The 13,849-nt window shown below is 30.8% G+C and overlaps 2 protein-coding genes across 3 annotated transcripts; both read left to right on the plus strand.

Moving 5' to 3' along the window:
* The first annotated feature begins 503 nt into the window (after positions 1-503).
* LOC106336594 (choline-phosphate cytidylyltransferase 1-like) lies at positions 504-3,542 on the plus strand. Of its 2 annotated transcripts, XM_013775460.1 has the most exons (9): positions 504-784; positions 1,070-1,183; positions 1,287-1,382; positions 1,512-1,554; positions 1,634-1,789; positions 1,894-1,974; positions 2,553-2,651; positions 2,764-2,981; positions 3,290-3,542. In XM_013775460.1, exons 1-9 carry the CDS (start codon positions 606-608, stop codon positions 3,318-3,320), a joined length of 1,017 nt encoding a protein of 338 aa, XP_013630914.1. In that variant the 5' UTR covers positions 504-605; the 3' UTR covers positions 3,321-3,542. The 2 variants fall into 2 exon arrangements, with proteins under 2 accessions (XP_013630914.1, XP_013630915.1); XM_013775461.1 differs by lacking the exon at positions 3,290-3,542 and having other exon boundaries at positions 2,764-3,255.
* Positions 3,543-10,922: 7,380 nt separating this feature from the next.
* Positions 10,923-13,053, plus strand: LOC106340871 (zinc transporter 3). Its single transcript, XM_013779702.1, has 3 exons — positions 10,923-11,548; positions 12,185-12,334; positions 12,615-13,053. Exons 1-3 carry the CDS (start codon positions 10,976-10,978, stop codon positions 12,918-12,920), a joined length of 1,029 nt encoding a protein of 342 aa, XP_013635156.1. The 5' UTR covers positions 10,923-10,975; the 3' UTR covers positions 12,921-13,053.
* Positions 13,054-13,849: the final 796 nt, after the last annotated feature.

A 13,849-nucleotide genomic window follows, 5' to 3' on the forward strand; every position in this document is an offset into this window, starting at 1 on the left:
TTTTGGGAGAATTTGTTTTCGCTGATGTGGACGCTCTATGGAACCTCAAAAGGTCCCTTTTATTAGTATAGATTATTATTTATTCTACTATACATTTTTCAGATGTGTCTTTAATTTAGTTTTTTATTTTTTTATTGTATACTCACTTATTATTTATTTTCCTTATATTGTATATTTACTTATTATTGTTTAATGCAATATTTTTATTTCTTATATTGTTTATTTACTTATTATTTATTTTTCCTTATGTTGTAAATTTAATTATTATTTATTTTCTATTTTTTAAATAATAATGCAACGTGTCATTTTTTGGGAGAATTTGTTCTCGCTGAAAACCTCAAAAACTCTGTTTTATTAGCATAGATTATCATTCCGTAAACATTGAACTTTATCGATATTCAAAATACATTTCCCATTTATTTAGAACATTTATACTTCCTCGAATAAAATTAAAGTACAGAAAAAAAACAATAAATAAATATGTAAAAAGAAAAAAGAAGATTGTAATCATGTTTCCCGTCAGTATAGATAGTTTCGTTTTTGTAGTTTTCCGTTTCACATAACAAGGGACGCGGGTGATTTCTACCCCTTCGATCGGAGAGAATATGAGCAACGTCACCGCCGATCCAACTACCGACGGACCTTCCACCGCCGTCGCAGTCTCCGGCTCTGCAGCAATCCAGGCTTCGCCTCCTACCGATCGTCCCGTCCGCGTCTACGCCGACGGGATCTACGATCTCTTCCACTTTGGCCACGCTCGATCTCTCGAACAGGCCAAGAAATCGTTCGTATTCCCCTAGATAGTTTTAGCTAATTTTGCATCTCCGATTTTGATTTGTGGCTGAGTCAAGTTCCTTGTAAGTCGTGCAGTTGAAAATTTCTATTTGATTAGATAGATACTCTCGGCGATGATTTAATCGGCGTGTTGGTTTATATTACTGTCAAACTTTGTGATGATCTGCAATGCATTGTGGTGTATGATTTGGAATCTCGTGATTTAGTTATGATTTAGTATTTTCAGGAGGAGGTTAGTTGATTTACTTGTGATGGTTTTCGTGTTCTTGTTTAGGTTTCCAAACACTTACCTTCTTGTGGGATGTTGCAACGATGAGACTACTCATAAGTACAAGGGAAGGACTGTTATGACTGCTGAAGAGCGTTATGAATCACTTCGTCATTGCAAGTAATTTTCCGTTTCCTTATCTAATCTTTGTGTTATTATAGTAGAAGCTATTTGATTTGGCAAGGAATGGATTTTTACAGGACACGTTTGTTTTAACGTACAGGTGGGTGGATGAAGTCATTCCTGATGCACCATGGGTGATCAACCAAGAGTTTCTTGATAACCACCGGATTGACTACGTTGCCCATGATTCCCTTCCGTAAGAACATATCTCTTTTTCTTGTTAGTCTTGATATAGTTTCGGTGAAATGGTTGTTAGTTATGCTTGTCAATGTACAGATGATATGGAAACTAAAGAAACCTTCTTTGAATCTAATATCATCCACAGGTATGCAGACACCAGCGGAGCTGGAAAGGATGTCTATGAATTTGTGAGTCAGGGGAGGGGTGATTTTCATCACACTTGACGACACTTTTGTATTTCTGGTGTAACTGACCATTTTGATGCAGGTTAAGAAAGTTGGGAGGTTTAAGGAAACAATGCGAACTGAAGGGATATCGACCTCGGACATTATCATGAGAATAGTGAAAGATTATAACCAGTATGTTATGCGTAACCTGGATAGAGGTTATTCAAGGGAAGATCTTGGAGTTAGCTTTGTCAAGGCATGTCATCATTTTCTTGCTACCTCTTCACTTTTCTTGTTTTGAGTTTTTTTTTTTTTCTTATATTCGGAGGAGTTAACTTTGAGTTTATTGATTTGCAACAGGAAAAGAGACTTAGAGTTAATATGAGGCTTAAGAAACTCCAGGAGAGAGTCAAAGAACAGCAAGAAAAAGTGGGAGAAAAGGCATGTCTTCGCTCAACCTCTCTTTGTCTGATTGATCATCATAAGTCCATCGTTTTTCTACTGTATTGCACTCTATTAAACAATCTGTTCATCATAATAGACTGCAGGGTTTTAGGTTTTGCCATTTTTTCACGTCCCACTGTTTAACCACCTTACTCTGTCACGTTTGCAATCGAGCTTCCCATATCTTGAACCTCGTTCACTTCTTATAGGATTTTCAGCCTCTAGACAAAGAGCATTCTTATCTCTTACTCTTGTTATGCGTTAAGTGATGCTTGTTGATCCTTTCGTGTTTCAGTTTCGAAATACCAAAAGGAGCTGCTTCCTTTATATGTAGTAGTGGTGCCAGGCGATATCAAGTTGTTAAATATTTTCATCCCTATAGTGGCAGTCTGATTACTTTTGTGCTTGAAACCTCCACACAGTTTCATGCTTTTGTTAGAAGATCTCTTTTTGATGAAGTTCATGCTTGATATTACATCTTAACTGAACAATCTTATCCCGCAGAAGTTTATTATAATTTTCCAATCGCATATTTTTTACTCCTTTTCTTAATGTCTAAACCCGTGTTGTTCCAGATTCAAACTGTAAAAATGCTGCGCAACGAGTGGGTAGAGAATGCAGATCGATGGGTCGCTGGATTTCTGGAAATATTTGAAGAAGGTTGCCATAAGATGGTAAGTAGAATTGTGGATACACTTGTATCAACACACATATGTTTTATAAGTTAATACTCATGTTCTGTATAAGCTTTGATCAAAAATAATAAATGCGTCAAAATGTTAATAGGGGACTGCAATCAGAGACAGTATCCAAGAGAGGTTAATCAGACAAATTCCCAGAAAGAAGCTGGAGAACGGTGAGGATGATGATACAGACGATCAGTTCTATGAAGAATATTTCGACCATGACATGGGCAGTGACGAGGATGAAGATGAACGATACTATGACGAAGAGGAAGATGTTGAAGAAGAGAAAAGTGTTAAGAAGGATGCACAAGACAACAAGTAAGATCATTATTCTCATGATCACTTCTACTAGACTCCCTTAGTGTCTCACTCTTATCTCCCTTAGTGTCTCACTCTCTCCTCTCTCAGTAATACGCGTCTACTTAACATATAATATCAAATGTTTAGAAAGGGAGAGCTAAGTGAGCGTGTTTGTGATGTGTGTTTTAAAAAATCGAACGTGCGTGCTTGTCTTTAGTAAGTTGTCTCATCGTTGTTTATTTTTGTATACATGATTTCTCTTTAATTTGGATACTTGGTGTCTTGTGTATCTTTTATTCATAGTTTTTCTTATCTTTGTATAACAGGCAAAGTGTTATGAATAATGCAATGGTGTGAAACAAGAAAAGTCAACGATTCGTGTCTGCCATAAAATTGACCACCATTATCTTCATCTTTAAATTAAAACACGAATTGGTCGAAGTTGGTTCTTTTATTATTCTACTAGTTTGTCAAGTCTGAAAAAGTTTATTCTAAAAAATGTTTTGATCTTCGGGGTGTTGTATAGTATTTGCTAGATAACAACATTGTAGTTTATAATGACGAGTTAAAAAGTAATCAGAAAGAAGAAAAGCTCTCATCTGTCCGGGAGGTTAAGCACAAGTTAGACAGTGTCACCGTAAAACAAGGTTAAGAATGTTAAATGTTTTATGAACTTATTAAGTTAAAAAAAAGAGTAAAATATACTCTTTTTATGTTTCTTGTGAAAAAAAAAGAGACTAGCAGGAGTATTTTAGAGGAGCCACACAGATTAGATACCAAGGCACGAGATAGATCGTAAATGATACTCTACTGACCATTAATTTCAGTTTTAGTGTGTATACACACATGACACAGCTTTATAGAAAGGCAATTAGTAGAGATTAGAGAATAAAGATTCGAGGTTTAGCATGTCCTTTACATAACTTACCTTAATTCATCTTTAATTTTGGGATTAATAAATGACTAAAACCAGGTACCGATGTTTGTAGAAAAGTTGATGAATCACTACGATAGGGTAGTATTGGAAATTTATAGTTGAATTACTGCCAATTTCTGTTTCTTGTGGAACTCAAAAGTAAAGTGAAAAATTAACCACACGATTGAAAAAAATTACTACATATTGTCCGATTGTCTGAGAATCAGCATCTCCAAAAAAAATTCTATTGTCTGATTGGTGATCATTCTAAACAAAAAAAAAAAATAAAAAAAAATGTAAATGATTAAAATAGCAAAAATGAAAAGGAACGAATATTCCTTCTCAAATTTTAGAATGAATGATTTTATTCTTTATTTCTCTACAGGAAAAAGAATGAAAGGAAATGAGAGAAAAAAAATATTCCTTGTGAATGGTGATTTTTTAGGAACGTTAGGGAATGCATTGTTCCTCGTCGTTCCTTGGTCACCATTCATATCTAACTTCAAATATATAGTTTTTTGTTTTCCAAAAAAGAATTTCAAAACTTAAGAAGCGAAATTTCATATTTAAAATTTCAGTACTCAAAACTCTAAATTTGAAGTTTCATCTTTTTATTTGCATCTTAGTCCTTATAATTAATTATACATCATATTTATGATTCATAAATATTTTCTCATTCATCTTTTTAATCTTTAAAGCTTTTGTATATCTTAAATATTTCAAATTTATTTTTTATAAATTTAAATTTTACACATAATTTTTTTAAAAAAATTAAAATAAGATTCATAATATTTTAAAAGTAGAATTAGACAACAAGAATATTACAAAAAAAATCTTAACATTTTTTTTTTAAAAAGATACATGAAGACATAATTATTACACAAATTTAAATATTACAACAACACTAATAGTTTAGTAAATTTGCTCAGAAACTTCTAAAATATTTTTTTAAAAAATTTTGTGTAACCGAAAATGGAGCATTAAGAAAATGATTTTATGTAATAATGTGTTATTTTGCTTGCAGTTTAATATTTAATTATGTATTTATATTTATAATTTTATATTTTAGTGTAATATTTTATTAATATTACTATAATATTTTTATATATGTGCTAGTTATTTATAAAAGTTATATGGATTTATATTAATTATGATAAATATAAGGACCATAGTGTAAATTTCAAATAATTTTTGAAGTTTTGCTTTTGGATAATAACACTTTAAACTTTAAATATAGAGTTTTGCAAACTCTATAACAGAGAGTCTTTTTGGAGATACTCTTAAATGAATTTTGTTTTTTTTTTTGTTTAGTTTTCCAACTTTACAAATTATACCAGTCATGGGAAATACACTTGAAGGTGCTATTTTGAAACTTATATAAGTGTTTTGACCAAAAAAGTATGTGATAATGACAAAATTGTATAAACAATTGTTTGTTTTTTTATTACATGAAGCGTGTTCAGTGGAGGGCCAAAAAGGCTCTCCCGCAACAGTCTTGCTTTTCATCTCTCGGTCCTTTGATCAACTATATTCTCAGTCTGTTGTAGTAGCTTTGAACGATGAAGTTTAGAACACATCGCAACAAAAAAAATCAAGTGGCTGATCAGATTGTAACCGGTGTCACGAGTGAACAGTGGTCTTATATAGCTCTGAGAGGTCCAACTCGTGGTTGTCGGATCTTATCGTTGGTTTGGCTCCAGATCTCGGCGAACTGTGTCAGCAAACTGTGTCAGCAAACTGTCTACTTAAACGTCTGATGTGGTTATCTCTGTTTCTGCTTAAGAGGATCCAGTGTGAGTTCTGAGCTCTTTCTTTCTCTTAGATGTCTATTGGTGTCTCTGTTTTTGAAGTTATTTCCGAATTGTATGAACTTCTCGTTTTACAAATGATGCAATAAACTCAGCGTTAAAAACAACATTTAGTGATATCTTTTGGGAAAACTTATGTTCACTTCATCCTTCCATATATAATGATTATTATGTTTATTAAGCCTTGTATGCTAACACTAGGATAAGTATTGTGAATTTCAAATATTAAGTGGCAATTAAGTATTAAATAAATTAGCATTGCAGAAAAACAGTACTTAAAACATGTTAATTTTTCGTAAAGAAGTATTTAATAAAATAATATATAAAGAAAGTAAAACTAATATATTAAATAAATAAAAATATTCTTTGTTCAGAAAGATACATTATAAAATAAAAATATTTATAGATATATTCAAAACTGTAATATGGTATTATATGTCAACTATATAAAGATTAAAGACTAATCAATAAGATTTGATAAACAAGTATGTTGTTCATTGACAAAATTTTACTATATTAAACGAAAAATTATAAGATAATCTGTATCCAGAAAGATGATGTGTATATATAACCGCGTCAAGACAGTTGGATGAATGGGAATTTCGATTATAATAAAAATCAAATGAGAAAAAAATATGCATATGCAAATGAAAATGAGGCATGCTATCGACATAATTAGAGGTTGACTTGAAACCCTTAAGCTTCATTACCATTATTTTGAGCTAAGAAAGGAGTCAACTAGTATGCTATGTACATTTTATGTCGACATTCTTTCGCCATTCTTTTGAGAAAAGGAAAAAGGAATAATATTCTTTATCCTAGATCTTTATTCATCTCTCTATTTTTAATTGTTTAAAGTAGTCTCGGACTCTCGGAGACCAGGCTAACTCGTGACGACGTGTCTGACGAGTCGAATTTAATAAGAAATCCAATATGTTTGCTCTTCTTTCCTTCCATAATAGTCGCTCTCGACTATGTTTACGATGCACTCGTTTTCATTTAATCATTTAGAACATAAAGTGATGCGTACTAGCTAGTAGTTAATATGGAAATCAATACCCATATAATGCAATCTACAAATTTTCACTCTAGTTTGAGTTCCACAAGAACATTTTTTTCGTTGTTCTACGTTTGTCAAAAGATTAGCTTAAAATAGACTTGAAAACTAGGTCGCAAATCTTCTGCGCAATCAACAACTGAAGCTTTTAGATAGATATGTTGTTTCGAAATTGTTATGATCCTTAATTAAAGTAGATGACTACCAAACTAGTTGATGAAAACGATAAATGATGTTAACTTTTTCTTTTGTATTTTAATATGAAAAATTATGGTAAAATGTTAGATAACATCATAAGACTAAGACTGGGTATAATTTTTCTCCGGGATTTAAAAAGATATACTCCCTATGTTTCATTATAAGTGTCGTTTTAGGTTTCGGCACACAGATTAAGAAAACAATTAATTTTGTACATTTCCTATAAAAAAAATACTATTACCTATACACCTAACCATATTTCAACCAATAGAAAAATAAATTTTGCAGAAATTTTGCATTGAAAATCGAAAACGACACTTATTTTGTAACGAAAAAAATTCTCTAAAATGACACTTAATATGAAACGGAGGGAGTACTACATAATCCATCGTTTCCCATGAAAAAAACTAATGAAGAATCTATAAATTCTTGAATTATCTAGTATGAATCTAAAAGGTTATAGTTTAAATATTGCTGGGAGCCTGGGACAGGTTTACTCTCCTAAAAATTAATTCAAAATAATTTGAGTTTTATTTTAGAAGATATATAAACTTTCGGATCCAAAAATTTTAGACATTTAAAATAGGAAAAAGTTAATGAATAATCTGATTTTTACTAGTGTTCAAAAATTGACTAGGTTGAACAAAAATAAACGAATGATCTTGGCTTCTATATAATACATTGGATTTTAGGACAATAATTTTTACTACTCTATCAAAAATTGGGTTCTAGAAAAACATAACAGGAACCAGGATCTTTATTCAAAAAAAAAAGTGAAAGTCTTCTAGAAAATATCAACATATAATCTAATAGAATCACAATAATATAACCAAGCTTAATAACTTGTCTATATAATGATAAAAATATAATTAAAATTACAATAACTGATACTAGCTAATTTTTTTTTTTGTTTAAAACGAACAGTTTTGTGCGGAGATAAGACATCATTTTCTTAATTTTTGAATTATCTGCAGTGTGACAATGTTGATGCAATCAGAATTTTACAATACAATTAAATGTCCAATCTTCAGCACCATTTAGAGCATAAAAGGAATCTAACAAATATGTAGTATTTTGAACCTCAAAACTAAAAAGAAAAAAAATGAGAGATTTGGTATGTGATAAGATTATGAGAAGAGAAAAAGAAGATTATGAGAAAGGTAAGATATTGTAGCTTGGCTTTATACCACAAAAGTAATTAATTTTCTCTTCCATCAAGTGAAAGATAATATTGTTCTAATCATAATTCATTCTTACTTAAATAGTAATTATTTTATTCTACAAAAACAATCAATCTCAAGTTACAAAAGTTAACCAAAAGAAAAACTATTTGATTTATCTATATTAAATTTACAAATGATTTTTGATAAAAAAAATACTTTTCAGTGTAAGTCCATTTGTTAAATTTCGAACTTTGTAATTTGAACTACAAATGGATACATACAAATATTATATTTTTATCTTTACAATCAATACACTTCTGATTTTTATTGTCATGCAAAATAGTATAGATTTTGACATGTGTTCACATTATTTCAGTATTTCTTAATGCTCACATCAACGGTTGCATCGTATCTACCATCCGATCATTCTAATAGTATATTTTTTTGAGAAATATTTCTAATAGGAGTAGTATATTTCAATCAAAAAATTACTAGAAATGGTCTAAAACTATTTTGTCAAAAGACGAATTTCAACACAGCACCCCGCCAATGCAAGGCGCCGTATTTGAACTTTGTTAGCATATAAGATTACATTCCTAACTAGTTCTTACTAGCCTATTTGATACTAGAAGATATTGTTATTGATAAAATTCTCTAGTCAAATCGTAAATTCGTTACCATTGCTTCTTCTTTTCTCTTTTCTTTTTGTCGAGATATGAATTATAACTATTGCTGAAGTGCTGATCTACGATACAAAACAAGTTGAAATACATTGCATACTTCTTTAAACCAATTGCATTATTTGTCTATAGTAAGATCGTAGATATTAAAAAAAGACTTATTCTTCACCCCCTAGGTTTACCAACCATTAGGATTGTGTTATTTCATATTCGATATCTTTTAAAAAATGAAACAAAATATTGTCAAATTATATTATCTTTTTAAAATTAAAAAGTAAAAAAAAATAAATAAAAAATAGTAATAATTACAAAAAAATATTTTTAACGTCGTCAGCAAAACATTAAACCATAAATCCTAATCCCTAAACGCTAAATCCTAAACCCTAAACCCTTGGGTAAACCCTAAACTCTAGGATAAATCTTAAACTCTAAATCAAAATCACTAAACACAAAAACACTCAAAGGTTTAGGGTTTAGGATTTAGGGTTTAGACTTTTAGGGTTTAGTGTTTTTATTTAGAGTTTAGGATTTATCCAAAGGTTTAGGGTTTACCCAAGGGTTTAGAGTTTATCCAAGAGTTTAGGGTTTACCCAAGGGTTTAGGTCTACCCAAGGGTTTAAGGTTTAGGATTTAGGGTTTAGGGATTAGGATTTAGGGTTTAGTATTTTGCTGACGACGTTAAAAATATTTTTTTTAATTCTTTTTTCTATTGCTGCTATTTTTTTTTTACTTTTTTATTTTAAAAACATAATATAACTTTATAATATTTTGTTTCCTTTTTTAAAATATATCGAATTTGAAATAATGAAATCCTATTGGTTGGTGAATCTAGAGGTTCACCTTAGGGGGTCAACGCAAAAATAACTCTTAAAAAAATTGAGCAATCAAGATAGATAAAAAATAACCTCAATATTTTTTCTTCAGTTTCATTAATCATGAGCTCATATCTTGGTAATGAATGACTCAAAAAAAAAAGCACAAACTTAAATGATTTTAATATCTCTTATATATTAAAGGAGAATCATTGTAATAATGCGTTCACATTAAACTGGACACATGTAACGTGTAGAAGCATTGTAATAAATGCGTTCACACTAAAATGAACATATGTGAGAATTTATCAGCCAAACTCTACATAAATATGTTCACACTATGTACTTTACGTTTTTTTAATATAAAACTCATTTGCATTATTTTTCTTTACGTTATTTTTACTGTTTACGAATAGAACTGGACAAATTATTCAAAAATTTTGATTCGATTCGTTATCCGTTTTAATTCGAACTGAAAAATCCAGATATTCATTACTCTACGAAGCAAATCAAATACTAAAATGCAATATCCGTAAAAAAAGCAAATCGCAAATATCAATATTTATAGGAACGAATATCCAATTTGATCTGTTATATGCATATATATATACATATATTTAAAGAATTATATAAGTTATATATTATAGTTTATATAAATTTTACAATATTTTTGTTTTTAAATAATTTTATTTTAAGAATTTTATTTTTCATGTATTATTTTGAAAAAATGTCATTTAATATTAATTAACAGTATCTTTATATATTTATCAACCATCTTTATATACTTTTACAAACACATACATGTGCACATTAACGTGAGCACCTTATAACTAAGTATTTACCACAACTGGAATATCTAAGTTTTTTTGAAGTTAAAATATTCTTTTTGTTAATGCTTCTTTCACTATCGACCAAATTGTAGTAAAATGATTTGTCTTAATAATTTTCTTTTCTTTTTTTAACTATCATCCGTTTAGAAACTATAATATGAAACCATTGGTTCGACATCACGACTATCTAAGATTCATAACATGAAAACAAACAAATAATAGGAATTTTTGATTATCACTGAAAAAAAAGCAAAAACATCAAACATTTTAACCGAACAACCCAGATAAATATTGATTTAAAATGATAGTTATATTTTAGGAGATTAAAAACCAAAAAACAACCAAAAACCGAACCGATATCCAGATTAAACAGATTAATGTCTCCTTATTAAAAAATAGCAAAACTAATAATCACATTCCGCGCAAGATTACTTCCTCGTACGTATATATACTCACATTCATATACTTCCATTTCCTTGCCAATTTGTTTCTTCTTTTCATCATCAAAAAAATCTCTTCTCAGAAACCCTAAACTATACAAAGACATAATGATGAAAAACGTGAAACTCTTACTCTTCTTCATCTCCATCTCCCTCCTCCTGATCGCCGTTGCTCAAGCTCAGGATAGCCATGAGGGCCATTCACATTCCGGGAAGCCTCAATGCGAGTGCTCACACGACGACGACCACGAAAACAAAGCCGGAGCTCGCAAATACAAAATAGCAGCCATCCCAGCCGTTCTACTCGCCGGAGTGATCGGTGTTCTCTTCCCTCTCTTAGGCAAAGTCTTCCCTTCTCTGCGTCCCGAGACATCTTTCTTCTTCGTCACGAAAGCTTTCGCTGCCGGAGTTATCCTGTCTACCGGATTCATGCACGTCTTGCCTGAGGCTTACGTGATGCTTAACTCGCCGTGCCTCACGTCGGAAGCGTGGGAGTTTCCGTTCACTGGATTCATCGCCATGGTAGCAGCGATCTTGACGCTGTCCGTTGATACGTTTGCTACTTCGAGTTTCTATAAATCGCATTGCAAAGCGTCGAAAACGATCATTGATGGAGAGTCCGGTGAGCCATCCGTGGACTCTGCCAAGGTCCAGATTCTCAGGACAAGAATTATTGCACAGGTTTGTTGATTGAGCTCCACGTTTTACAATCATAGAGTTTGTGTTTTCTAGTTTAATTCGTTTCATTTTTCTATACTATACTACATGGAAACGCATACTGTTAACATTTTTTGAAAGTTTTAAGTATTTTTGATGTAACAAAATAGCCATTTTTGTTAATTACATTTTCAGAAAGCATAGTTTCCCAAGAAAAAATTAGTGCATGCATCGATGTATGTTTTTCAACATGAATCGATTTTTTCAGGATAATTTAGAAAACAAAATCTACAAGTTCATGCATTTCTGCGAGTTCATTTGTTGTCAACGCTGGTTGTTTAGATTCGGACCATGTGAGGTTTGATTCTCTAAGAAAACCATCACATGTAGTTTGGTGCCCATATTCCAAATAAGAACTTTTCAGATATAATGTTAGCTTTGACATATTATTTTTAGAGTGTAATTAAAAAATAAAGAAGAAGATTAATTCCATAACTCGGAATGCATCGAAAATCCGAAAACTATATCACGTACTGTAACTTTATTTTGCCCGAAACCTTAAAAAATAATATAACATGTAATGTAAAATTTTCTATATATCTCAGAAATGGTAGTCTTGTGCCCATTTTTGTTGGCTCTAAAAAAAAATACTCAAAGTAGGTACTGGAGCTGGGAATAATAGTACATTCAGTGGTAATAGGAATATCACTTGGAGCTTCACAGAGTCCAGAAGCCGCAAAAGCTCTCTTCATTGCCTTAATGTTTCATCAATGCTTCGAAGGTCTTGGCCTTGGTGGTTGTATTGCTCAGGTATTTTTCTCATTTATCTATTTATTCCTTGACTTTCATTAATTAAGCTCTATATACTCGATCAGTATAAACTCAGTCCGTATACGACACATATGTGATGATACTAGCATTTATCTGTCGACATGTATATTTTAAAGAGTTAACATTATTGCATAGTGGTCATTCACCTTTTGACTTTTATCAACTTGTATTGTTTAGTTCCAAAATAGCAAAACAGTAAAAATACCAAAGTCATAAATTCATAATAACAATCCGATTTCGATTTTTTTTGTTATTGAAGGGAAAATTCAAGTGTTTGTCAGTAACAATAATGTCGACGTTCTTCGCGGTAACAACACCAATAGGTATCGTTGTCGGAATGGGGATATCAGATACGTACGATGAGTCTTCTCCAACGGCTCTGATCGTTCAAGGAGTATTGAACGCTGCATCCGCAGGTATTCTCATCTACATGTCTCTGGTCGACCTTCTCGCAGCAGACTTCATGCACCCTAAGATGCAATCCAATACTGGGCTTCAAATCATGGCCCACATTGCTCTTCTTCTTGGTGCTGGTCTCATGTCTTTATTGGCTAAATGGGCTTGATGATTCCTTTCTTCTAACACATTCGTTGTTTTTGTTCATGGCATATCAATGGTTATCGTGAACTAGCATCTTTTCTATGTTGTTAACCATTTGTTCTTATTCTCCTTTTCAATTATAATTTTGAGCATCTCTATTTTCTGGCCCATATTCATGTATACATGTGCAAAAGTTATTTGAGTTATGTATATTGATTGTGTCCCAGAAAAGTAATGAGCCTTGATTGGTTGCTTGTGTGAGTGTGATTTGTAACAATCTATATATCATGTTTATTTGTGTGTTATATAACATATATTATAGATAGCTTAGGAATTAGTAGAATATTATATAAAGAGATTTATTGTTTATGTGTGGCCAAAATCCGATTTTTGGTAGTAAATTTTTTCAAATTATAACTCATCTAATCCATTAATTTAGGGCCATATTTTTATTTATAATTAACAAGTCATAATAGAACAACTTAAAGAATTAGTTGATATGACATATTTTATTAACAAGTCAATATAATTAGTTAATATGACATATTTGATTATCTATACTATTATTTGAGAAGTAAATTTGCTTAGTTGTCATATTCTCCATGATTTTAATGAATTTTAATTTATCATGTTTTAACAATTTTTAGCTGAATCAGTAGTTCATTAATTTGGATAATATTATTAAGTATTAGTAAGTGTTAGGATATAATCTATACTATAAATCAAGATTATCTATATTTTTGAGTAATTTTTTTATATTACAGTTAAATAATAGTATAAATAGAATATGTAAGTGATATTTATCATAATCTATCTTATATTATAACAATATGCGAATGCTAATACATAAAAGATATAGTTAACTAATATTATATATAATTAATATATGTTGTAATCTATTTTATCTACATTATTATTTGCAAAGTGATTTTTCGCATTAGAGCTCCCACGTTA

This window comes from Brassica oleracea, chromosome C4 (assembly GCF_000695525.1).
Source record: "Brassica oleracea var. oleracea cultivar TO1000 chromosome C4, BOL, whole genome shotgun sequence".
Taxonomy (NCBI): domain Eukaryota; kingdom Viridiplantae; phylum Streptophyta; class Magnoliopsida; order Brassicales; family Brassicaceae; genus Brassica; species Brassica oleracea.

Excerpts from the sequence above, each read along its gene's own strand:
- LOC106336594 (XM_013775460.1), top strand. The coding sequence starts at position 606 with ATGAGCAACGTCACCGCCGATCCAACTACCGACGGACCTTCCACCGCC. Across the intron at positions 785-1,069 it reads CTCGAACAGGCCAAGAAATC|GTTTCCAAACACTTACCTTC; the intron begins GTTCGTATTCCC and ends GTTCTTGTTTAG. Across the intron at positions 2,982-3,289 it reads AAGGATGCACAAGACAACAA|GCAAAGTGTTATGAATAATG; the intron begins GTAAGATCATTA and ends TTTGTATAACAG.
- LOC106340871 (XM_013779702.1), top strand. The coding sequence starts at position 10,976 with ATGATGAAAAACGTGAAACTCTTACTCTTCTTCATCTCCATCTCCCTC. Across the intron at positions 11,549-12,184 it reads GGACAAGAATTATTGCACAG|GTACTGGAGCTGGGAATAAT; the intron begins GTTTGTTGATTG and ends TACTCAAAGTAG. Across the intron at positions 12,335-12,614 it reads TTGGTGGTTGTATTGCTCAG|GGAAAATTCAAGTGTTTGTC; the intron begins GTATTTTTCTCA and ends TTGTTATTGAAG.